The sequence below is a fragment of the Hemiscyllium ocellatum genome, chromosome 16 (assembly GCF_020745735.1).
Source record: "Hemiscyllium ocellatum isolate sHemOce1 chromosome 16, sHemOce1.pat.X.cur, whole genome shotgun sequence".
Classification (NCBI taxonomy): Eukaryota; Metazoa; Chordata; class Chondrichthyes; order Orectolobiformes; family Hemiscylliidae; genus Hemiscyllium; species Hemiscyllium ocellatum.
The window spans coordinates 44931315-44955269 of NC_083416.1; the positions used below are offsets into that span (position 1 = coordinate 44931315).

Here is a 23955-nt window from a genome sequence, read left to right on the forward strand (position 1 = left end):
GAAAAAGGACAGTTTGCAGACTTATGCAAAGGTGCTTTGCTTTGGACGAAAGTGCAAGGAGTTCAATTCTACAGGCAGAAGACAGTTACTTAATTTGGTATCAGACAGTCTCAGACTACTCCTTGTCAATTGATCAGTATGTTAATTTAGAAACTTGCCGTACTGTGTGATTGCTGCATGTGCAACATTCTGGCCAAAAATAAAACTGTTGCATCCTGATAAGTGTTATGACTTATCCAGTCTTTTTCACTGAACGATTCTTGGAATTTTGTTTACCTCAGGAGATCACTGCTTCTCGTACTTCTGTTTGCACTTTGTCTCATAACTTACTGTTTCTGCTTTGCTCATGTTATCTCAGCCTATGAGATATGTCAGCCTCTGCACCTTGCTCATATCCTCTAACCCTGGCAACATCCTTAAATCTTTTCTGAACCCTTTCAAGTTTCACAACATCCTTCTGATAGGAAGGAGACCAGAATTGCACGCAATATTCCAACAGTAGCTTAACCAATGTCCTGTACAGCTGCAACATGACCTCCCAACTCGTATACTCAATGCTCTGACCAATAAAGGAAAGCATACCCAAATGCTGCCTTCACTATCCTACTTAGCTGCGACTCTACTTTCAAGGAGCTATGGACCTGCACTCCAAGGTCTCTTTGTTCAGTAACACTGCCTAGGACCTTGCCATTAAGTGTATACATCCTGCTATGATTTGCTTTTCCAAAATGCAGCACCTCGCAATTATCTAAAATGAACTCCATCTGCCACTTCTCAGCCCATTGGCCCATCTGATCAAGGTCCCATTGTAATCTGTGATCACCTTCTTCGCTGTCCACTGTACCTCCAATTTTTGGTGTCATCTGCAAACTTACTAACTATGCTTCCAGTGTTCACATCCAAATCATTTATATAAATGACAAAAAGCAGTGGACCCAGGACCGATCCTTGTAGCACTCAACAGATCACAGACCTCTAGTCTGAAAAGCAAACCTCCACCATCACCTTCTACCTTTTGAGCCCGTTCTGTATCCAAATGGCTAGTTCTCCCTGTATTCCATGAGATCTAACCTTGCTAGTCAGTCTCCCGTAGGGAACCTTGTCGAACGCCTTACTGAAGTCCATATAGGTCACATCTACCGCTCTGCCCTCATCAATCCTCTGTTACATTTTCAAAAAAACTCTATCAAGTTCGTGAGACAGGATTTCCCACGCACAAAGCCATGTTGACTATCCCTAATCAGTCCTTGCCTTTCCAAGTATGTGTAAATCCTGTCCGTCAGGATTCCCTCCAACAACTTGTCCACCACTGACATCAGGCTCACAGGTCTACAGTTCCCTGGCTTGTCCTTACCTCCTTTCTTAAATAGTAGTACCACGTTAGCCAACCCCCAGTCTCCTGGAACCTCACCTGTGACTATTGATGATATGAATGTCTCAGCAGGGGAGCCAGTAATCACTTCGCTAGGTTCCCACCGAGTTTTAGGGGACACCTGATCAGGTCCTGGAAACTTATCCACCTTTATGCATTTCCTCCTCTGTAATATGAACATTTTTAAAGATGTCACCATCTATTTCCCCACATTCTATATCAGTAAGCACTGATGCAAAATGCTCATTCAGTATCTTTGCCATTTCCTGTGGCTCCACACACAGGCTGCCTTGCTGATCTTTGAGGGGCCCTTTTCACTCCCAAGTTACCCTTTTTGTCAATGTATTTGTAAAAACCCTTTGGATTCTCTTTAACCCTATTTGCCAAAGCTACGTTTTTGTCCCCTTTTTGCCCTCCTGATTTCCTCAAGTGTAATCAACATCAGTTTGCTTTTTGTTTTAAAAACACAAAGAACTGTGAATGCTGGATATCAGAGAACCCAGTAGGTCTGGCAGACTCTGAAGAAAAAGCAGAATTAATTTCATTCTGAAGAAGGGTCACTGGCTCAAATGTTCACTCTGCTTCCTCTCCACAGATGCTACTATACTTGCTGAGCTTTCTCAGTAATTTCAGTTTCTGTATTACTTTAAATTTAAGCCTTTTCTGGACAGAGGAAAGATGGTGGGTTATCTTTTCCAATTTCCCTCTCTTGAATGGCCAAACTAGGGGTTGCGCTGAAGTGGAATTGTTTTAACTCCTTGATTACTGTGACTTTAAAAACAGACACAAGACTGGTTTTCTGGTTCAGGTTTAAACAAAAATCGAAACTAAATGATTAATTCTCAACAGTTAAATGTATTTACAATGGTGCGCACACAGGCAAGGTAATTTCAAAAGTGATATGCTTTTAAGGTTTTAGAGTTCAAAATGTCATCCCTAGGAATTGGAAACCTAAAGTACTGAAGGCCTGATGGTTCTGTTTTGGTACGCTGAACAAAATGAAAGTTTTAAACTTTATAGCAACAGCTTTAGTGTGTTGCTACTTGTGGAATTAAGTTCGTAGCTTTGCTCCAGGTGGAGTTTGAGTTGCTGGAATGAAGACAGGTGTTTTTCTTTGCTCAGCACAATCTCTTCCCTCTGCATTTCCTTGTATCTCAGATTTGGGGTTACTATTTGTGTTAATAAACTGTCATTATTTCAAGCTTAATTCTGTCGTGGAACCACAGTCTGATTTTCCGTTCACACACATGGTTCCAGGCAACTTGAGCATTAAGAGGTTAGGGTTTTACTAACTTCTTAAAAAGATTATTCACATCTTCGTGTCCTGTCTAGACAAGTGGTCTAACTTCCCGTCTTGAATAGTTGCATGTATATTGACGGACCAGAAAGCAAGTTATTCTATTTTAGAATGCAGGTGGCCTATTCTACATCTTATCAAGAACTGTTCATTTTTCCATAACTTTGCAGATTTCTTTACACGAATATGATAGTCCTTGTCTATTGTTTGAGATGGAATCAAACACTTGTCATTCACAGCTTTCATTTTTTTTAAAAACAAATCCTAGTTCCAAACGTTTTATTTCTGGTAGTTATCTCCCAAGTTGCTTGCAATTATTTGCCCAGCAGAAACTTTGTTCCAGAACAAAAGGAATTGCTCAAAATACAATTTTTTCAAAGCTGTTGTGCCATCCAACCTTCATTCCATTATTGAATTTAGGTTGTATCATTTATAGATACAATTTCTATCATTTCAGAACTCAGATCTGTAGAACTACTAATCCATAATTGCATACTGTGATAAATAAGCATGTTAAAACTTTTATCCAAAATATATGTCAATTAGGTATAATTTTCCTCATTTTTTCTGTGGAATTGATTCTGTGTGTAATTTATCTTTATTCCACAATTCTTCTCTCATTTTGATCATTAATATTTGACATTTTTATTATTTGGAGAATAGAAAAAATATATTTACCAAACCATAAAGTCATATGGGAAGGCATCACCTTGCTCTCGCTTCCCCTCCCACCCCCCTTTTCCCTTTTAACCTTTGCTTAAGGAGTCTACTTCAAAATAATGATTATTCAGGAAAGCATGAGGCAGGCAATATGTTGAAGTTTGAGCAAACTGAACACCAAGTTTAAAATGTGTGGCAGACAAACATGTTGTTTTGAACCTGGAATGACTTTTAATGGTCTTAAGTTTCCTCCGTTGGCTTCCTTAAGAACTGGGATCCTTAGTGAAGGAATTCAGCTGTGTTTTCAATAAGTGATCATTTTTATCTTTGCTTGTACACATCACAAATTGTCTATTCTGTTATAGTCTATAAAATATCTTCTTGCCTGACAAATCAAGACTTAGCCCAGTTATGAAAGTCCTAATCTGTTAGTGAGCAGTTTCTTGATATCTTAGATTTAGTATCTTATGTGATGAGGATTCACGTTTTATTGGCATCTGTTGTGGTATTTGTCATAGATTAAAAGCTGAATTGTGCACATAACTGGTCCAAATTCAGACATTTGCCCATGAGTGGCAATGAATACAAAGTTAACCACTTTGGTAGGTTCCAGCAGAGATTTTCTCATGCAGAGAATATATTTGAGTCAGTGGATAGTATTTACACTTTTGTTTGATTTTTTTTTATAAAAGTAATTTACGGGCGGCACGGTGGCACAGTGGTTAGCACTGCTGCCTCACAGCGCCTATAGACCCGGGTTCAATTCCCGAATCGGGCAACTGACTGTGTGGAGTTTGCACGTTCTCCCCGTGTCTGCATGGGTTTCCTCCGGGTGCTCCGGTTTCCTCCCACAGTCCAAAGATGTGCGGGTCAGGTGAATTGGCCAAGCTAAATTGCCCGTAGTGTTAGGTAAGGGGTAAATGTAGGGGTATGGGTGGGTTGCGCTTCGGCGGGTCGGTGTGGACTTGTTGGGCCGAAGGGCCTGTTTCCACACTGTAAGTCTAATCTAATCTAATGTTCCACATACTAGAATCTGGCATTGGAATATTTAGCGGTATCAACAGAGTTGATTTTTTTTGTTACAGGAAATGCAGACATTGCAAGATGAGAAAAAAGAGCTCCACAAGATCTGTGAAGAACAGGAACAGGCGCTACAAGAAATGGGACTCCATCTTAGTCAGTAAGTCATTCTTTTTGAATGTGTTTATAAAGCTTTTTCAACTTTGTTTTTGCTCTTTTGCTTAAGGTGAAAGACAGCATAAAGTATTGAAAATAATACTTAGCTAAGTGGAATCAGAGATGTGTTTGTGTTGATTTAAAGTACTAAATTAATTAGAAACTTTAATGTCGATTTCAATATTCACAAAAATTAAAATTATTCAGGAAACTTTGACCTTTTTAAAATTGCCACTATTTATTAATTTAATCTACATTTCCTGTTTTGAACAATTTTTCTTTTAGAAATGTAAGTAATTGTCAACCCGATTTTTAAACAACTACATCAGTGATCCGGCATTATAAATGATGTTTAACTTTTTTGTTTCCCCCAGATCAAAATTGAAAATGGAGGACATTAAAGAGGTTAATAAAGCATTAAAGGTACTTTTCTCTGGCAGCAAAATCTTTGCAATTTGTTAGAACTTTGAATTATCAAGATGAGCGTTTGTTTGCCCATCTGTGTAAATTGTATTTTTCAAGGTGGTTTCTTTGACACAAACAATTCAACTTGGTGTTTTGTCGAGGTAATGTTAATGTTTTAATGTTATGATCAAGATTATCTTGTCTTTTGTAGAAAACCTGCATGAATTAAAATGCTTAACTAAATAAATGGAATGTAACACCCAACTAGTTGATCACCATTATGCTGATAATACTGGGAATTAGATCAGTCAGTCTTCCATCTGTGGTGGGCAAATTATTGGAGAGGATTCTAAAAGACAGGATTTATGATTACTTGGAAAACCATAGTTTGATTAGATTATAGTCAGCATGGCTTTGTGAGGGGCAGGTCATGCCTCACAAGCCTTGAGTTCTTTGAAGGTGTGACAAAACAAATTGAAGGTAGAGCAGTGAATGTGGTATACATGGACTTTAGCAAGGCATTTGAAAAGGTTCCCCATGATAGGCCCATTCAGAAAATAAGGAGATATGGGATACAGGGAAATTTGGCTATCTGAGTACAGAATTGGCTGGTCCATAGAAAACACAGGGTGGTCATAGATGGAAAATATTCAGCCTGGAGCTTGGTGACCAGTGATGTTCCACAGGGATCTGTTCTGGGACCTGTGTTTTTATAAATGACTTGACTTGGATGAGGATGTGGAAGGGTGGGTTAGTAAGCTTGCCAATGACACAAACGGTGAATAGTGTGGAGGGCTGTTGTGGGTTGCAACGGGGCATTGATAGGTTGTAGAACAGGGCTGATAAGTGGCAGGTTGAGCTCACTATAGAAAGTCAAATTTGAATGTAGAATACAGGGTTAAGACAGGATTCTTGGCAGTATGGAGGAACAGCGTGATCTTGGGTACACATCCATAGATGCCTGAAAGTTGCCACCCAAGTTGATAGGGTTGTTAAGAATGTGTATGGTGTGTTGGCTTTCGTTAGTGGTTGCAATTAACCCACTACAAGGGCTACAAGGTTCTGCTGCAGCTCTATAGAGACCTGATTAGACCCTGGTTGGAATAGTGTGTTTAGTTCTTGTCACCTCATTATATAGGAAAGATATGGAAGCTTTAGAGAGGGTGCAGAGGAGATTTACCAGGATGATGTCTGGACTGGAGATAGATGGAGCTAGGGCTTTTCTCATGGGAGCAAAGAAATGTGAGAGGTGATTGGTAGATGTATACAAGATGATGAGAGACATAGTGAATAGTCAGACTTTTTCCCAGGACAGAATGGCTACCACGATGGGGCATAATTTTTCAGGTGATTGGAAGGTTTAGGGGAGATGTCAAAAGTGGTTCTTCACGCAGAGACTGGTGGGTGTGTGGAATGCACTGCCAGCAGTGGTAGTGGAGTCAGATACATTTAGGGACATTTAAGCCACTCTTGGAAAGGCACCTGGAAGATAGTACAATGAAGAGTATGTCGGTTTGTTTGATCTCCGAGCAGGATAAAAGATCAGCACATCTTTGAGGGCCGAAGGGCCTGTACTGTTCTATGTTTTGTGAGCTATGATGTAAAACTTCTTTTATTGGTAGGGAAATGCCTGGCTGAAAGATGATGAAGCAACATCCTGCAAACAATGTGAGAAAGAATTTTCAATCTCAAGAAGAAAGGTACTGCTCAAATAAATTATGAATTTTTCACCCAGTTTAACTAATTATTTGCTATTCTCTAGGACTGAGAATGTAATATCTCATGCTTTGGAATGTAATATTGCCAATTCTAAGAACTAGAATTTCTTTAAAGGTAATGTTAGCTATTAATCATCTTAGCCTCCTTCTTTAATTCACTGCAAGATTGAAGCAGTAATATTTGTTTTCTACACTACATAACTTGAGCACACATCTCCCTCATTTACCCTTCCTCAGTGTTCATGGTTACTTCATCTGTTGCAACTTGGTGTACTTTGGAAATTGGTCCCATTTGATATAGTCCAACTTTCGAGTTACATTGACACCTGTTCCTAATACTGTATGTGCAAACACTGTATCTAATATCTAGCCCCTCAGGCTATTGAATAACTCCTATCCCATCCGTAATGATGTTGGATGGGGAGAGCAAGGAAAGTGAGAAATTTTGTCCTTCTGATTTTCCTAAGCTACACAAATCCTAGACAGGAAAAATGTCTTGAGCATCCCGTGCTCCCTTTGCTATGCTGTTCAATGACCTAGACCAGAATTTTCCCTTCTGCAGTTCAAATATGGTGGCAAGCATCTTGGATAGCATTACATTCACATGGCCCTTGGTGAACATTTAGTGACTATTTGCTTCTCAGTACATTTTATATTCAAGCAATTTTATGCCAACTTCAATGTTAAATCAGATGCCAATGATGAGTGGAAGTTCTTGCCTCTCCCAACCTTCCAAGGTCAAACGTTATGGTAGTTAAAGGCCACTTGGCCCTTTTTCTCTCTACATGCCTCCCCTGAATGCTCTGCTCCAGGCCAGCTGAACTAGAAAGCAGGTCCTTCTCCTTCTATCAAACGAAGTTACCTCATTGGTTTGTGGAAGCCTAGACTCAAGTTGCATGTGAAGTCAGTGACTTCCAGCAGCCTAAAAACAAAGCATGACTTACTGCAGGAAAGGGATAAACATTCTCTACCCTCTCCAAGGGTAAGTTCCACTGTCTCATTGCGCCTTTTCAATCTTAAGGCCATCACTCAATCTAATGTTACCACTGTGTTGGCAATGTCATTTGGTCATGCCACCAATCTTCTAGTATTTCCCACACACTGCTTTCATACTTACTCACGATGGATGGATCACTACTTAGCAAGGCTGAAAATGGTCTTCAAGTGCACATGCACATATTCCCTTCATACTGAACTCTGTCTATGCGGGATAGGTGGGTACATTTTTTTAAAATAATGGCCCATGCCAGCAGAGGGTTTCTTGATCTCTGCGTCATCAACAATTCTTTGAAGAAAATGCAGTCTGGTTGACTGAAGAGGATCAAGACCAGTCTCTGCCAATGCATTAATGAATCCTGTGAGCATCCTTGTCTCCTGGGTGGCACAGTGGGCCAGTGGTTAGCACTGCTGCCTCACAGCACCAGGGACCTGGGTTCAATTCCAGCCTCTGGCGATGTGTCTGGAGTTTGCATTCTCCCTGTGTCTGCGTGGGTTTCCTCTGGGTGCTCCGGTTTCCTCCGAGAGTCCAAAGATATGCAGGTTAGGTGAATTGATCATACTAAATTGCCCATAGAGTTTAGGTGCATTAGTTAGGGGGAATGGCACTGGGTGGGTTAATCTTCTGAGGGTTGGTGTTGACTAGTTGGGCCGAAGAGCCTGTTTCCACACTGTAGGGAATCTAATCTAATCTAATCTAATCTAATACAATCCTTTTAGAAATGCAGCCATTCTTGCATTTACACTACGTGAAAGGTTTTATTTCTTCACCGACTAGTTATTTTTCTTCCGCAAAACTGACGTGGCCCCTGAAGGTCTTCAGCACTTTGTACCTCCTGAGGGCGGAACTTCTGAGACCTCAAGGCACACTGGCAGGGCATTTGCCTCCCTTTCTCTGGCACAGATCCTCTGACTTCAGTGTATATTTGTAGTGGGGTGCTAATGGGCACAATCCAGTGATCACATCACTAACATGTCCGAAGTCAATGAAATCTGAGGTTTCTGATATTGAGGATTGCTAGAGAGAACAGTGATGCCAGGAGGCTCTTAGAAGAAGATTGACAGATACACTGGGACCTTTTTATCTCTGGGTGTTCAGAAGATTCCCTGTTCTTCTCCAAACCTACACTGACCCAAGTGACTGCAGATCAGGTCAAGTAAGGTTTACCTGCAACTTTGCAAGAGACTCTGGTGCTCCAGTTTCTAAGGCCACTGATGATACCCTGTCAGTATCTTCGAAGTCACCAGGGCATACCAGTCAACAGGATTCCTCCAACCTCCACTCTATATGCCAGGTGTTCACTCTGTTGTGGTAGGCAAATAAATTCTGAGGACAAGTTGGTGGCATAGGTGTTTCATTAGTGTATAGAAAGGTGACGTGTAAATTGATACGTACTTCAGGGTTCTAATGTTTGCAGTAGTCTCCCTTCCCTGCAAAGTCCCAGCATGATTGGTTTTTTGCATTGCAGCATTTTCCAAGGAAATTCTGCCCCCCTCAGAATACTTTTAATGTCTTACTACATCAGGAATGTCCATGCCTGTACTACGTCTAATGAATAATGAGAGGTAACTACCCCATTCCTGGGAGGAGCTTAATGAGGAAGTATGAGCATTTTTGCACTTTATGATGGTGGAAACTTTCTCAATGAATTTGTAGGAATTGTAAAAGTACAGTGTCGGATCCTAACATTGTACAGGACAGGGGAGAGAAGGTGGGGGGGGTGGGGGGTTGCAGAAATGGGACTAATGACATCAGGTGAGATATCACAGGCCTGAGGAGCCTCTTCCAATTTGACTGCTCCGTATTGAAGGGAATCACAGGCCTCCTTGAATCCCAGACTGTGGCAGTACTTTGTTAGAGTAGTAAGTGCATAGATTTAATGCAGCAACTGGGAATCTCATCAAGGATTCCTGTCTCCTCATTTCACATCACAAGCAGATAAAAAGACCTTTGCTTTTATTTCTTCATGAGCTGTCTTTCGCAGGTTGTGCTCCGCCAGCTCCTGTTAGTGCTGCTGTAACTCTAGCTGTCACAGTAGTTGATGCTTTTGGTACATTCTGATTGTAAAATGATCAGAAGAATGGCTGAGTTGATCTGTCTCCACAGATCTTCAAGATGGCAATGTCGAGTAGATTGGTCATATTTCTGTGCTACCAGCTTGTCACACCATGATGTTTGCAATATATCCTGCTGGCTTCCTTTCCCAACCAATGTGCATTGAACAGGGAAGCTTCATCCTATATGGTTTCAAAGGGCAGAAAATGTGTTGCTGGAAAAGCGCAGCAGGTCAGGCAGCATCCAAAGAGCAGGAGAATCGACGTTTCGGGCATGAGCCCTTCTTCAGGAATCCTGCTGCGCTTTTCCAGCAACACATTTTCAGCTCTGATCTCCAGCATTTGCAGTGCTCCAGCTGTTGTTGACTTGGCTTTACTTGACTTTAAGCAAAACACACTATTCTTAACCTATAGTTAAAATACAAGCTAAAGAAAGAAGAATCTACAGGAATAGTGACTGAAGAATTGAGGAAAGCAAATGTCCCCTTGTTCAAGAAGGGGATTAGAGACAACCCTGATAATTATACACCAATGAGCCTTACTTCAGTTGTGGTTAAAGTGTTGGAAAGGATTATGAGAGGGGATTTATAATCATCTAAAAGAAATAATTTGATTAGGGATAGTCGACACGGTTGTGTGAAGGGTAGGTTGTGCCTCATGAACCTTTTGAGTCCTTTGAGAAGATGACCAAATAGGTAGATGAGGGTAAAGCAGTTGATGTGTATAAGGATTTCAGTAAAGTGTTTGATAAGGTTCCCCATGATAGGCTATTGCAGAAAATACGGAGGAAGGGGATTGAGGGCGATTTAGCGATTTGGATCAGAAATTGGTTAGCAGAAAGAAGAATGAGGGTGGTGGTTGATGGGAAATGGTCATCCTGGAGTTCAATTACTAGTGGTATACCGCAAGAATCTGTTTTGGGGCAATTGAGGACTGACAGATTTAGGATAAATGTCAGAGTAGGAAGGACGTGCGATGCCCTGCCTGCAACAGTAGTAGACTTCAAAGTTTGTGAGACGATTTGTAGCTCGGGTGCTCGTTGTTGTGGTTCTGTTCGCCGAGCTGGGAATTTGTGTTGCAGATGTTTCATCCCCTGTCTAGGTGACATCCTCAGTGCTTGGGAGCTTCCTGTGAAGCGCTTCTGTGATCTTTCCTCCGGCATTTGTAGTGGTTTGAATCTGCCGCTTCAGGTTGTCAGTTCTAGCTGTCCGCTGCAGTGGCCGTATGTTGGGTCCAGGGCGATGTGCTTATTGATTGAATCGTGGATGAATGCCATGCCTCTAGGAATTCCCTAGCTGTTCTGTTTGGCTTGTCCTATAATAGTGTTGTCCCAGTCAAATTCATATTGCTTGTTGTCTGAGTGTGTGGCTACTAAGGATAGCTGGTCGTGTCGTTTCGCGGCTAGTTGGTGTTCATGGATGCGGATCGTTAGCTGTCTTCCTGTTTGTCCTATGTAGTGTTTTGTGCAGTCCTTGCTTTGGATTTTGTACACTACATTGGTTTTGCTCATGCGGGGTAATGGGTCCTTCGTCCTGGTGAGTTGTTGGTTTGTGTGCTATGAGTCCTAGTGGTCGCAGTAGTCTGGATGTCAGTTCGGAAATGCTCTTGATGTATGGTAGTATGGCTAGTCCTTTGGGTTGCGGCATGTCCTCGTTCCATTGTCTTTCCCTTGGGCATCTGTTGATGAAATTGCGCGGGTATCCGTTTTTGGCGAATACATTATATAGGTATTCTTCTTTGCAGTTCTGGTGTACTGCAGTGTATTGTGGCCCTTTTTGAATAGTGTCTTGATGCAACTTCTTTTGTGTGTGTTGGGTGGTTGGTTTCGTAGTTCAGGACTTGGTCTATGTGTGTGGCTTTCCTGTATACCTTTATGGTGAATTCTCCGTTAGGTATTCTCTGTACCATCACGTCTAGGAATGGGAGATGGTTGTCCTTTTCTTCCTCTCGGGAGGAAACATCACAGAAGCGCTTCACAAAAGGCTCCCAAGCACTGAGGATGTCACTTAGACAGGGGACGAAACGTCTGCAACACAAATTCCCAGCTCGGCGAAAAGAACCACAACAGTAGTAGACTCACCAACCTTAAGGGCATTTAAATGGTAATTGGATAAATACATGGATGATGATTGGAATAGTGTAAGTTAGATGGGCTTCAGATTGTTGCACCAACCTGTGAGAACGTCGAGGGCCTGTGCTGTAATGTTCTATGTAAGAATTGGTGTACCTTTATTGGAAAACCTGACACAAGAATAGATTACTTTAACTACAGTTAAACAGCAACTGTTCCAACATAGTAACATAGGATAAACATGCTCTAGGCAAAGACAAAGTCAATAAAACTGTTGGTTTTTCATATGATTCTGGCAGCTAAGAGAAAAATATGGCAACTTCAAAACTCAGAAACGACTAAAAGTAAGCTAAAATCCTAGTTCTGTGGGAGCCTGACTCCATCCATTCATGTTGCGTCAATTGTTCAAATTTTTTTTAAAACCAAAGCTTCCAAGGCGCCTCAAGCTGTTTAGTTTGTTAGCCTGGAGGAGACAGCTTGCCACTTACGGCTCAAACCCACATTAGGAAAAAAAGACAAAATACACCTCTATAGCAATAGTGTCGTCACACTAATGCAGTGAGAATTAGGAAATAAACCATATGAAACTTGTAAAAATGCCTTAATGTGTCTATAGTGTCATGCTGAGCATTAGATAAACGAGCAAATTCTGGATCTGAGTTCAAGTCCATAAACTACTTCCAAAAATGTCTGGGATTACCCAAAATTACTTTGACTTGTGTTATTTCATTTCGCTTCCTGTCTTTCCCAAAATCAAATCATCTATATACTTTTCAAATATTTAGACTTCCTAATGGGAATTATACAAAGGTTTTTGCTCAAATTGAATGGTTCCAGAGCCATCCTTGAAAAATGTTCTTACTGTAAAAAGTCATGTCTATTTGATATATTTATTGACTAATGCTAGTTGAGGCTCTGATATTTCTGGCAGTGGGCAGTTACCATGCAGCTCTTGAGAGGCTAGCAGGTGTCAGCATCTGTCACTATAATATCCATCCAGTGGACAGGAATATTGGACCAATAGTAGGCCATTTATCTCTCAAACCATTCTACCATTCAGTAAGATTGTCTAATCTTCTGACCTAACTTCAAAATATTGGCCTTTGAAATATAGTTCTTATATCTTTCGTTCACTAAATTCCATCAGTCTCAGATTTGTAATAACTGATATAGCATCACTTGACATTAGCAGAAGAGTTCCAAACATCAAGTGTTTCTTAATTTCACTCCTGAAAGGTCTGGCTAATTTTTAGGCTTCTAGCCTTGTACTTCCCTACTGACAGAAATAATTGTTCTGTCTACCTACTTGTTCCTATTAATATCTTTAAAAAGATTCAAATTTTCCAACTAAGTTCTGGACAGGGTTCTTGCTAGGCAGTGGTGTGAGGCTGATGAATTGGGATTATTGCTTATTATTGGCCTCATTGCCTGACTAATATGCAGCTTCCTATCCTACCACCATAATCCGGAAACTAGATGTCGAGAATTCCTCACCTGAAAGTCAGAGCTGATATCTGGTGACTTCAGCTTGCTATTAGCTCTACCAGACTGCCATTTTGGACACCCTACAAACAATGTCGGGGCACTGGCTGCACTTGCTCCATGTTGACAGACGCTGATGCCTGCCAGTCTCAAGACCCCATGGTACTTTTCATTTACAGGACATTTTTTTGCATTTTAATGCTGCACTTCAGAACAGGCTGGCAACTTACATTGAACAGCTGCTGCAAGTATATTTTACATGGAGGGATATGCACCCAACTCTGAATTGGCCCACCTTGGCAGTTGCCTGCTTAAAGTCTGTGCTCACTCATCTTGATCATAACCTGGATGTTAGAAAGAGACAGATTGATGGAATGGGTGGGTATTCATGGGGTAAAGTAGTGAAAGGTCCTAAGTGTGTGAGTAGGCAGTACAGAGACCATGTAGAGTTAAGAGGGTGGGAGCTTGGGTGAGTGTAACTGAGGGAGGATTTTACATGGGTAAGTGCTGTAACAGATACTTTTTAAAAAAAATAGTAGAAGTAGAGTTGTGTGGATCTTGGATGCTCTTGAGTTTCAAGGTTCTTGTGATTTTCCTCTGGTTTTCCTAGAGCAGAAGCAGAATTTTTCATTTAAAATGATGTATGGAACTTTTACAGTCCAAAGGAAGGAAATAAGGAAGGAGAAATTGCATTACAGAGATTGTGGGAGAGGTTGTCAACTTGTTTTGTTGAAGTATTGATAGCTCTGTAGTGTGTTGTTGTCGTCGTCGTTGTCACAGTTCCATAACTTGGAAGCTTGACCTTTTTACAACTTGTTTGTCAAGGTTTCAGTATTAGCAGTTTAAATAAGAGGGGAACAACATTGCTTTACTCAGACCAGAGATTTGAGAACTAACTGATTGAGGATTTGAGGAGGAAGCTGTTTTTTGTTGGAAAATTCAGCTAATTGCTGATTTTTAAGATTTGATTTTATTTATTTTCTCTTCTGTAAGTTTAAAGTTTAAAAACTGTGGGGAAGGGTAGGATAGTTTTTTTTTAATTTTTAAAGACTTTTTTAGGCTTTGTAGAATGTAGTTTGTTTTTTTTCCCCAGCAGTGGATCAGCAGTAATCAGTCTGCAAACATTGTATTTGAGAAAAGTGAGTGTCTTTTCAGGCAAATCTAAGTGAGCAGATTTTACGGGGCAATTATGGTAGTCACTAGAATAGTATGCCTCTCCTGTTGGATTTGGAAAATTATGGAACAGTTGACTGTCTCTGGAAACAATGTCTGCAGAAGGGGTGTTTGGATCCATTTCATCAGGCTGTTTGGATCAGCTGGAGAGGCAGTTCCACGTATGGAGTCAGCTTTTTTCCACGTATGGAGTCAGCTATTGTGAGGGGGCATAGCTTTAAATTAAGGGGTGGTAGGTATAGGACAGATGTTAGGGGTGGATTCTTTACTCAGCGAGTCGAGTGTTCATGGAATGCCCTGCCAGTAGCAGTGGTGGACTCTCCCTCTTTATGGGCATTTAAACGGGCATTGGATAGACCTATGGAGGATAGTGGGCTAGTGTAGATTAGGTGGGCTTGGATCGGCGCAACATCAAGGGCCAAAGGGCCTATACTGCGCTGTATTTTTCTATGTTCTAGAATCACTGACGCAGCATGGCGTATGATGTTTTGTAGATTTAAAGAAGTGGTTACACAGCAGGTTTGGCAGATAAATGAGTCACCCATCAGGTGAGATACGAAAGTAGTTCAGGAGTCTTCTGTGGCTATTCCCCTCTGAGAGACCATTTTGGGGACTGTGGAGGTAAACCTTTAAATGAAAACAGAAGTGACAGCCACATCTTGGGCACCAAGAATAAATTTTTGTGTTAGGCAGGGAATGTGAAGAGTTACAGGGGATTCTCCTGGCAGGGGCACAGACCAGAGGTTCTGCAGCCATGAGCGTGAGTTCAGGATTGTACAATGCCTCCCTCATGCCAGGGTTAAGCACATCTCAAAACGGTTGCAGCATATTATCAGAGGGGAGAGTGAGAACCTGTACACTCTGGTCACAGCAATGTAATTAGGGAAAGGGTTTAGGCTTTGCAGAGTAAATTCAGGAAGTCAGGGAGAAGGTTAAAAAGCAGCACCTCAAAGGTAGTAATCTTAGGATTACTCCTTGTGCCACACACTGGTGAGAGGAGGAATAAGAAGATAGGGCAGATAAATCAACGGCTGAGGAGATTGTGTAGTGGACAAGGATTCAGATCTTTGAATCACTGTTTCTGTCCCAGAAGAGATTCCAATCTGTTCAAAAGGGATGGGTTTCACCTGAACTGGAAGGAGGTCAATACCCTGGTGGGGAGATTTGCTAGTGCCAGTTGAGAGCCTTTAAACTAGTTGGGGGATCCTAAATAGTTGTGCAAATATATTGATTGATTTATGAAGGTTCTGAATTTTAAAAAAAAGTCAGAACTAGATAACTGAATTAAACTGCATATATTTCATTGCAAGGGGCCTTACAGGTAAAGCAGATGAGCTCAGGACCTGTATAGGAACTTGAAACTGGAACATCATAGCTATTCCAGAAATATGGCTGAAGGATGGACAGGCCTGCCAGCACAATGTTCCAGGGTTTACGTGCTGTGGGAAGGATTTGGGGTTGGTAATGGAGGATGGCATTTTTGGTTCAGGTGGTGGTAGTGAACTGTCTTCTTGAACCACTGTAGTCCATCTGCTGTGAGTTGACCAACAATGATGAGGGAGGGAATTCCAAGGTTCTGACCCAGTGACAGTGTAAGAACTGTGATATATTTCCAAGTCAGGATGGTGAGTGGCTTGGGAAACTTGTGGTGGCGGTCCCATATATCTGCTGCTGTTGTCCTTCAAGCTGGAAGTGGTCGTGGGGTTGGAAGGTGCTGTCTGAGGATCTTTGAATTTCTGCAGTGCGTCTTGTAGATAGTATGTACTGCTGCTACTGAGCGTTGGTGGTGGAGGGAATGGATGTTTTTGGATATAGTGCCAATCAAGCGGGCTGCTTTGCCCTGCATGGTGTCAAGCTGCTTGAGTATTGTTGGAGCTGCACTCATCCAGCAAGTGATGAGTATTCCATCACATTCCAGACTTGTGCCTTGTAGATGGTGGACAGGCTTTGAGCATGCAGGAGACAACTTATTTGCTGCAACATTTCCAGTGTCTGACCTGTTGTTGTAGCCACTGAGTCCAGTTGAGTTTCTGGTCAGTAATGACCCCCAGGATGTATGTAGTGGAGGATTCAGTGATGGTAACATTATTGAATGCCAAGGGGCAGTTGGTTTGTCTCCTCTTGGTGATGGTCATAGCCTGGCATTTGTGTGACAAATGTTGCTTGCCACCTGTCAGCCCAAGCCTGGATGTTGTCCACACATTATTGCATTTAAACATGGACAGTTTCAGTGTCTGAGTCGTCTCAAATGGTGCTGAACATTGTGTAATCATCAGTGAACATCCCCACTTCTGACTTTATGATGGGGATGTCATTGATGAAGCAACTGAAGATAGTTGGGCCTCTGACATTATCCTGAGAAACTCCTGCAGAGATGTCCTGGAGTTGAGATGATTGACCTCGAACAACCACAACTGTCTGCCTGTGTGTCAGGTATGACTTCAACCAACAGAGTTTGCCACCTGATTCCATTGATTCCAGTTTTGCTAGGGATCTTTGATGCCACAATCCGTCAAATGCAGCCTTGATGTCAAGGGCTGTCACTTTCACTTCACCTCTGGAGTTCAGCTCTTTTGTTCATGTTTGAACCAAAGCTGTAATGAGGTCTAGACCTGAGTGGCCCTGGTGGAACCCAAACTGAGCATCACTGCGTAGGCTATTGCTGATCTGGTGCTGCTTGATAGTGCTATTGAAAACACCTTCCATCACATTACTGATCAAGAGTAGACTGGGGCAGTAATTGGATTTGTCCTGCTTTTTATGTACAGGACATACTTGGGCAAGTTTCCACATTTGTGAGGTTAGATACCATTGTTGAAATGACACTGGAACAGCTTTGCTGGGGAGCAGCAAGTTCTGGAGTGCAAATCTTCAGTACTATTGCCAGAATGTTGTCAGGGCCCATAGTCATTCCAGTATCCAGTTCTTGTATCACATTGAGTTAATTGAACTGGCTGAAGACCACTAGAGGACATTTAGATGGATCATTCACTTGGCACTTCTGCCTGAAGATTGCTGTGAAAGCTTCAGCCTTGTCTTTTGCATTGATGTGCTGGGCTCTTCCATCATTTGAGGATGTGGACATTTGTGGAGCTACCTCTTCCAGTGAGTTGTTTAATTATCCACCACCATTCATGACTGGATGTAGTAGGACTGCAGAACTTAGATCTGATCAGTAGGTTGTGGGATCATTTAGCTCTGCCTATCACTGGCTGCTGATGCAGTTTGGGGTGCAAGTTGTCCCGTTTAGTGGCTTCGCCAGGTTGACACTTCATCTTCAGGTATGCCTAGTGCTTTTTCTGGCATGGTCTCCTACACACACTCTCTGATCTAGGGTCGTTCCACTTGCTTGATGATGGTTGAGTGGATGATTATGCCAGGCCATGAAGTTACAGATTGTGCTGGAGTACAATTCTGCTAGTGTTGATGGCCTACAGTGCCGTGTTGATGTCCAGTCTTGAGTTGCTAGATCTGTTCGAAGTGTGTCCCATTTAGCACAGCAATAGTGCCACGCAATAGGATGGAGGTAATTCTCAATGTGAAGGCAGAACTTCATCTCCACAAGGACTGTGTGTGGTGGTCAGTCTTACCAATACTGTCATGAATAGATGTTTCTGCAGCTAGCAGATTGATAAGGATGAGGCAGAGTATGTTTTTCTCTCTTGGTTCCCTCGCGACCTCCTGCAGAGCCAGACTAGCAGCTATGTCCTTTAGGACCCGACCAGCTCAATCTGTGTAATGCTATAGAGCCAATCTTGAAATCCCTGACCCAGACAATGTTTAGAGCCCATGTCATCCTCTCCCCTGTGCTTCCTCTAAGTGTTGCTCAACATGGAGTACTGATTCATTAGCTGAGAAAGGATGGTACATGGTAATCAGCAGGAGGTTTCCTTGCCCATCTTTAACCTGAAGCCACAAGACACTAATGGCATCAGAAGTCAATCCTGAGGACACTCAGGGCAACTCCCTCTTGACCGTACACCGCTGTGCGCCACCTATATTGAGTCTATCCTGCTGGTGGGACAGGACATATCCAGGGATGGTGATGGTGTTATCTGGGTCTTTGTAAGGTAAGATTCTGTGATTACGACTGTCAGGCTGTTGTTTGACTAGTCTGTGAGACAGTTCTCCCAATTTTGACACTAGCTCCCAGATGTTAATAAGGAGGACCCTGCAAGGTCTGTTTCTGCCGTTGCCTTCTTCAGTGTCTGCCAATGACAGTGATCTGTCCAGTTTCATTTCTTTGAGGCTTTGTAGCAATTAGTACAACTGACTATCTTGCTAAACCATTTTCAAGGGCATTTTTCTGATCACCGAGAATAGACTGAAGGGGCAGTAATTGGCTGGGTTGTATTTAACCTACTTTATATGTGCAGGAAATACCTGGGCAATTTTCCACATTGTCAGGTAGATGACAGTGTTGTAAGTGTGCTGGAACAGCTCCATAAGGACAGTGGCAAGTTCTGGAGCACAAGTCTTTTAGTACTGTTGCCAGAATGTTGTCAGGGTCCATAACCTTTGCAGTGTCTAGTGTCTTCAACTATTTTTGGATATCTTGTAGAGTGAATCTAATTAGCTGAAGACTGATATCTGTAATACTGGGGACCACTGCAGGAGGCCAAGATGGACCATCTACTCAGCATTTCTGCCTGAAGATTGCTGCAAATGCTTCATCCTTATCTTTTGCACTGTTCTGGGCTCTTCATCATTGAGGATGGGGATATTTCTGGAGCTGTCTGTGCCTCCTAGTGAGTTGTTTAATTGTCCATCAGCATTCATGACTGGATGTAGCAGGACTGCAAAACTTCGATCTGATCACTTGGTTTTGGGATCGCTTGGCTCTGTCTGTCACTTTTCGTAATGCTGTTTGACAGTTTCATCAGGTTGGCACCTCATTTTTCAGGTATGCTTGGTGCTGCTCCTGGCATGTCCACCTATGATGTCTGTTGAATGAGTGATTATTGTTCTATTTTTAAAATTAGTTATGGAAAAGGATAGACCTTGTATAAACATTAAAGTTCTTAGAGTAGACAAATTTTGGCCTTATGAGACAGGAACTTTCAAAAGTTGATTGGGGTAAACTGTTTTCAGGTAAAGGGCCCACTGACAAGTGGGAGGCTTTCAAAAGTGCGAACACTAGAGTTCAGAGGCATTATGTCTCTCTATTAAGAACGAAGAGTAGAAAGAGTAGGGAACAATGGATGAATAAAGATATATTGAAGTTCCAATCAATAATAAGGAGGAAGTCATATTAGCGAGTTTGGAAAAGATTTTATAGCTCTGGTTGAGGTTCTGGGTGTAAGTTTTCTTGTTGAGCTGGAAGGTTTGTTTACAGACATTTCGTCACCATACTAGGTAACATCGTCATCAGTGAGCCTCCAGTAAAGCAATAATGGTATGACCCGTTTTCTATTTGTTTGTTTCCTTGGGTTGGTGATGTAATTTCCTCTTTTTCTCAGAGGGCGATAGATGGGATACAAATCCAATGTGTTTGTTGATAGAGTTCTGGTTAGAATGCCATGCTTTCCATATCTAAGATTACAAAGGGATCTTGATCAATTGGGCCACTGGGCTGAGTGAGGTGGCGTTTAATCTGAATAAATGCAAGGGATTGCATTTTGGGAAAATAAACAAGGGCAGGACTTATACAGTTAATGGTAGGGCCCTGCTTAGGGTTGTTGAACAGAGACCTAGAGGTTCATGTACATGATTCTTTAAAAGTTGCATCACAGGTAGGTAGGGTGGTTAACAACTCGTTTACCATGCTCACCTTCATTTGCGTATGGGAGTTGGGACATATTGAGATTATACAGAATGTGGGCAAGGCCACTTTTGGAATAGTGGACAGGGTTAACTAGAATAGTTTCCTGTGTCAACTTTGGAAGAGGGGGAGGCCTCTCCTCTGCACCACATCATTAACCAAGATTCCAGATGCCTGCCTATTAACATGGCTCTGATTTCCCCTTATTGCCACATTTCAGGGCAAATGTCACAAACCATACTGTGCTTGTCTGGGTGCACAGGAACCTTTTTGAAGATGGCATTGGTACCAAGGATGCTAACCTATTCTATAACACCCTGGCAATGGCATGGTCTTCTGAGTATGGGGAGTAGTAGATTTGGGTGAGCATTGGTCATTAAGGGTGTCATTAGGGTGAAATCAGTAATTAATTATTTGAGTTTGGGATGGTAGTGGAGAGAGCCCACTAACCTTAAGGAGAGAAACCCTCCCTGAAACTCTGTGAAATTACTGAAAAAAAAGATTCAGCTCATGGTTGCTGACAGGAATTTCTGAGGTTGAGTGGAGAATCATAGCTGATTTCTATTTGTAAATGTTTGTGGCACAGAAGACTAATGAATTACTGCCAGTATCCTGACTGAAGTCAGCTAATTAGCAAAACAAGTAATGAACTGAGACCTCCTACCTTCTAGTGATACACTGAACCAAGGCTTTATCTGCTTCTTGTCAGTGGATATAAAATGTCCTATGTGGACAAGCTGGAGGCTGGAAGAACACGGCAAGCCAGGCAGCATCAGGAGGTGGAGGAGTTGACGAAAGGTTATACCCAAAACGTCGACTTCTTCACCCCCTGATGCTGCTTAGCTTGCTGTGTTCTTCCAGCCTCCCTCTTGTCTACTTTGGATTCCAGTATCTGCAGTTTTTTTTGGTCTCTAGTAAAATGTCTTCTGGCATTCTTTTGAATAACAGGAGATTTATACCTGGATAATATTTACTATTCTCATTTTTACTACTTTTGGGAGCTTGCTGTGCACAAAGTTGCCTGCCATAATTCCTATATTACGAGTATGTTTTTTATTTAGAAGTACTTGAACGTCCCTGACACACAGAAACAAATCTGACTCTGTGTCTTTCTCTTACACATGCACAACTCCGTTCAAGAAGCTCCTTAAATCTTTGAAAGCCTTTGCTCATCTGCTCTAATATCATCTTATGCAGCTCAAACAAAAACTTTGCTTCTCAGGGGCTCTGTCAAAGCCTAGGGATGTTTTATTACATTAATGAAACATTAATGTGTGTTGCTACAGCATAAATACCTGTTAGTCTACCCATATGATACACTTGGGTTTGAAATGAAAATGAGGAAAGAAGTAAAACGATGCATTTTTGAGAATTAGAATTTGGGGTCAGTAGTTATATATTCAAATTGAAGGGCAACCTTTGCTTTGACTCATTTAGAAAGACGATGACTTCAAACAATGCAGCATTATAATCCCAATCTCAGTCTTTCTGTTCAGAGAGTGCTAACGCTGAAGCAAAGATGATATTGTTGGAATTTTCTGGTGGCTGAGGAATTGGACTAAACCAAGATTGGGAATCCATGTTGAGTCCTGCTCCACTGACCTTCTAAAACGTAATGTGTACTGCGAAAATTACTGCAGCTGAACTCCATTACTTGGCTGGGTATGGCAGGAAAAAGTGATCAAGGTTTCTGCTCTGAAATTGTTTCAGTTGCTGAATACATAGTACGTGTCTGATTGTAAAATGAAATCAGATCTGGCTCTCACATTGGAATAGCCTTCCAAAACTTTCTAGGATCATGTAATGCCATCAGATCAAGTTAAGAAAAATGAGAAGATATCCCATTGTGGGTTGATGAACTGGGAGGAGGGGATAGATCCAATCTTTAAACATGTTGGGTTAAATGCATCTTATTCTAATGTTTTCCTTATTTTCTCTCTCTCTGCCATTAGCATCACTGTCGAAACTGTGGTGATATCTTCTGCAACAACTGTTCTAGCAATGAGTTGGCACTTCCTTCATACCCTAAACCTGTGCGGGTCTGTGACACTTGCCATACGCTACTACTACAGACGTGTTCTTCAAATGTTTCCTGAATTCAACTGAATTTATAACCAGCCATTAGTGCTAGCTTTTTTGTTTTGAAGCTCTACTGCATCAGTAAAGCTACTAAAGAAATTAAGTTCTATATGCCAATATCTCTTTCTGGAACTCATCTGAATATTTTCATGTAACTGGACAAATTAAAGGGCTTGCATTAACTTATTGACCAAATTGCAACTTAAATTGAATATTAGAATTGTAATCAAAATGTTGATAATTCACTCTTAAGGTAATACACAATCTTTATTACAAAATCTGTCCAGAATATATTTTTTTCTTGATATAAAATGCCATTAACCCTATGTCAGATTGTTTGTTTTTTTTCCCTTTCTTTTCATCTCCCCAAGAATACTTTTAATTGTGTAGGCCATTATTACACTACCACCAACTGATGTAATTCCACTTACTTATGGTCAACAAAATTGATTATGTTGGTTGAAGTTAGAATTATTTTTCATGTTTGCAGTGCCATAATATATTTGTATTTCAGAGCTATTTTTATGGCTTCATGTGCCTTTGTTCCATAACAAATTGCAATACCTGTATTGAAGCTGTAGAATTTACATGTATGAATTTAATAATATGGCTTATTACACTGCTAGAAATAAAATAGCGTCGCTCTTGCTTGCATTTTGCAAATGTCAAACCACAACTTTGCCAGAACAATGCATAAGAATCTGCTATTATGCGGATTAAAAAGTGCATGCATATTTACCAAAACAAAATTGTATGTTTTTTTTTGTTGATTCCTCTTTATCATTCAACTGGGTGTCCTAATGAATGTATAAAATCCTTTCTCTGTACTATTTGTATATTTCTTATATACTTCAGTTGAATATAAACACTTCAATAGAAAACTGATCCGTTTCATTCTCTTCAGATTGCTGTTTTCACTGATTAGAGCTGCATATGCAACTTTACAAAATATTCTCATGCAAATATATCTACAGTCACCTAGCAAAGAACAGGAAACTGCGTTTACTAACGTCTCAAGATTTAAAATCTCAAATGTAAGTTGAGAATGGTCACTACAGCTTGTTGTTTTCAGGGTGTTGTGACTAGCCCCTGGGGGACTATGATTATGGACAACACCTCCCCAGTTGATGTATTCCCAGACAGGAGAGAGGAATTTAGAATCCCTACAGTGTGGAAAAGGGCCCCACAAGTCCACACCGACCCTCAGTGTCCCACCCAGACCCATTCCTCTACCCTATTACTTTACTTTACACTTCCCTTGACTAATGCACCTAACCTACCTAGCATTCCTGTAGGAATGCTTCCCTTTCTGTATTCAAAGCCCCTAACTTTACTGGTTGCAACAAGGTTAACTGAACAGAAGGCATCTCTTCACTCTTTGATACCTGGCACAGTTCCAAAGTATTTGTTTTACAAGGAACCAATTTAACTAGGCTTTCTTGTGTTAAACAAAGTTTGAGATTGTTTGTTATTTAATAAAATCACAAGGAAAATAACAAAATACAACACCTGCACTGCACATTTCAATTCTGTGTATAAAGACCTAGTTTGAAAAAGTCATGATTTGGAGATGCCGGTGTTGGAGTCGGGTGTACAAAATTTTAAAATCTCACAACACCAGGTTATAGTCCAACAGGTTTAATTGGAAGCACACTAGCTTTTGGAGCATCGCTCCTTATCACCTGATTAAGGAGTGACGTTCCTAAAGCT

The 23955-nt window shown here is 41.3% G+C and overlaps 1 protein-coding gene across 2 annotated transcripts in view; it reads left to right on the forward strand.

Annotated features, from left to right (window-relative positions):
* rufy1 (RUN and FYVE domain containing 1) overlaps window positions 1-23053 on the forward strand; it is an 81103-nt gene extending 58050 nt beyond the window's left edge. For both annotated transcript variants that reach the window (XM_060836796.1, XM_060836797.1), the window contains 4 exons: window positions 4415-4509; window positions 4880-4928; window positions 6533-6610; window positions 22119-23053. In XM_060836796.1, coding sequence (XP_060692779.1) covers window positions 4415-4509; window positions 4880-4928; window positions 6533-6610; window positions 22119-22262 — 366 coding nt within the window. In that variant the 3' untranslated portion in view covers window positions 22263-23053. The remainder of the gene's footprint in view (window positions 1-4414; window positions 4510-4879; window positions 4929-6532; window positions 6611-22118) is intronic.
* Window positions 23054-23955: the final 902 nt, after the last annotated feature.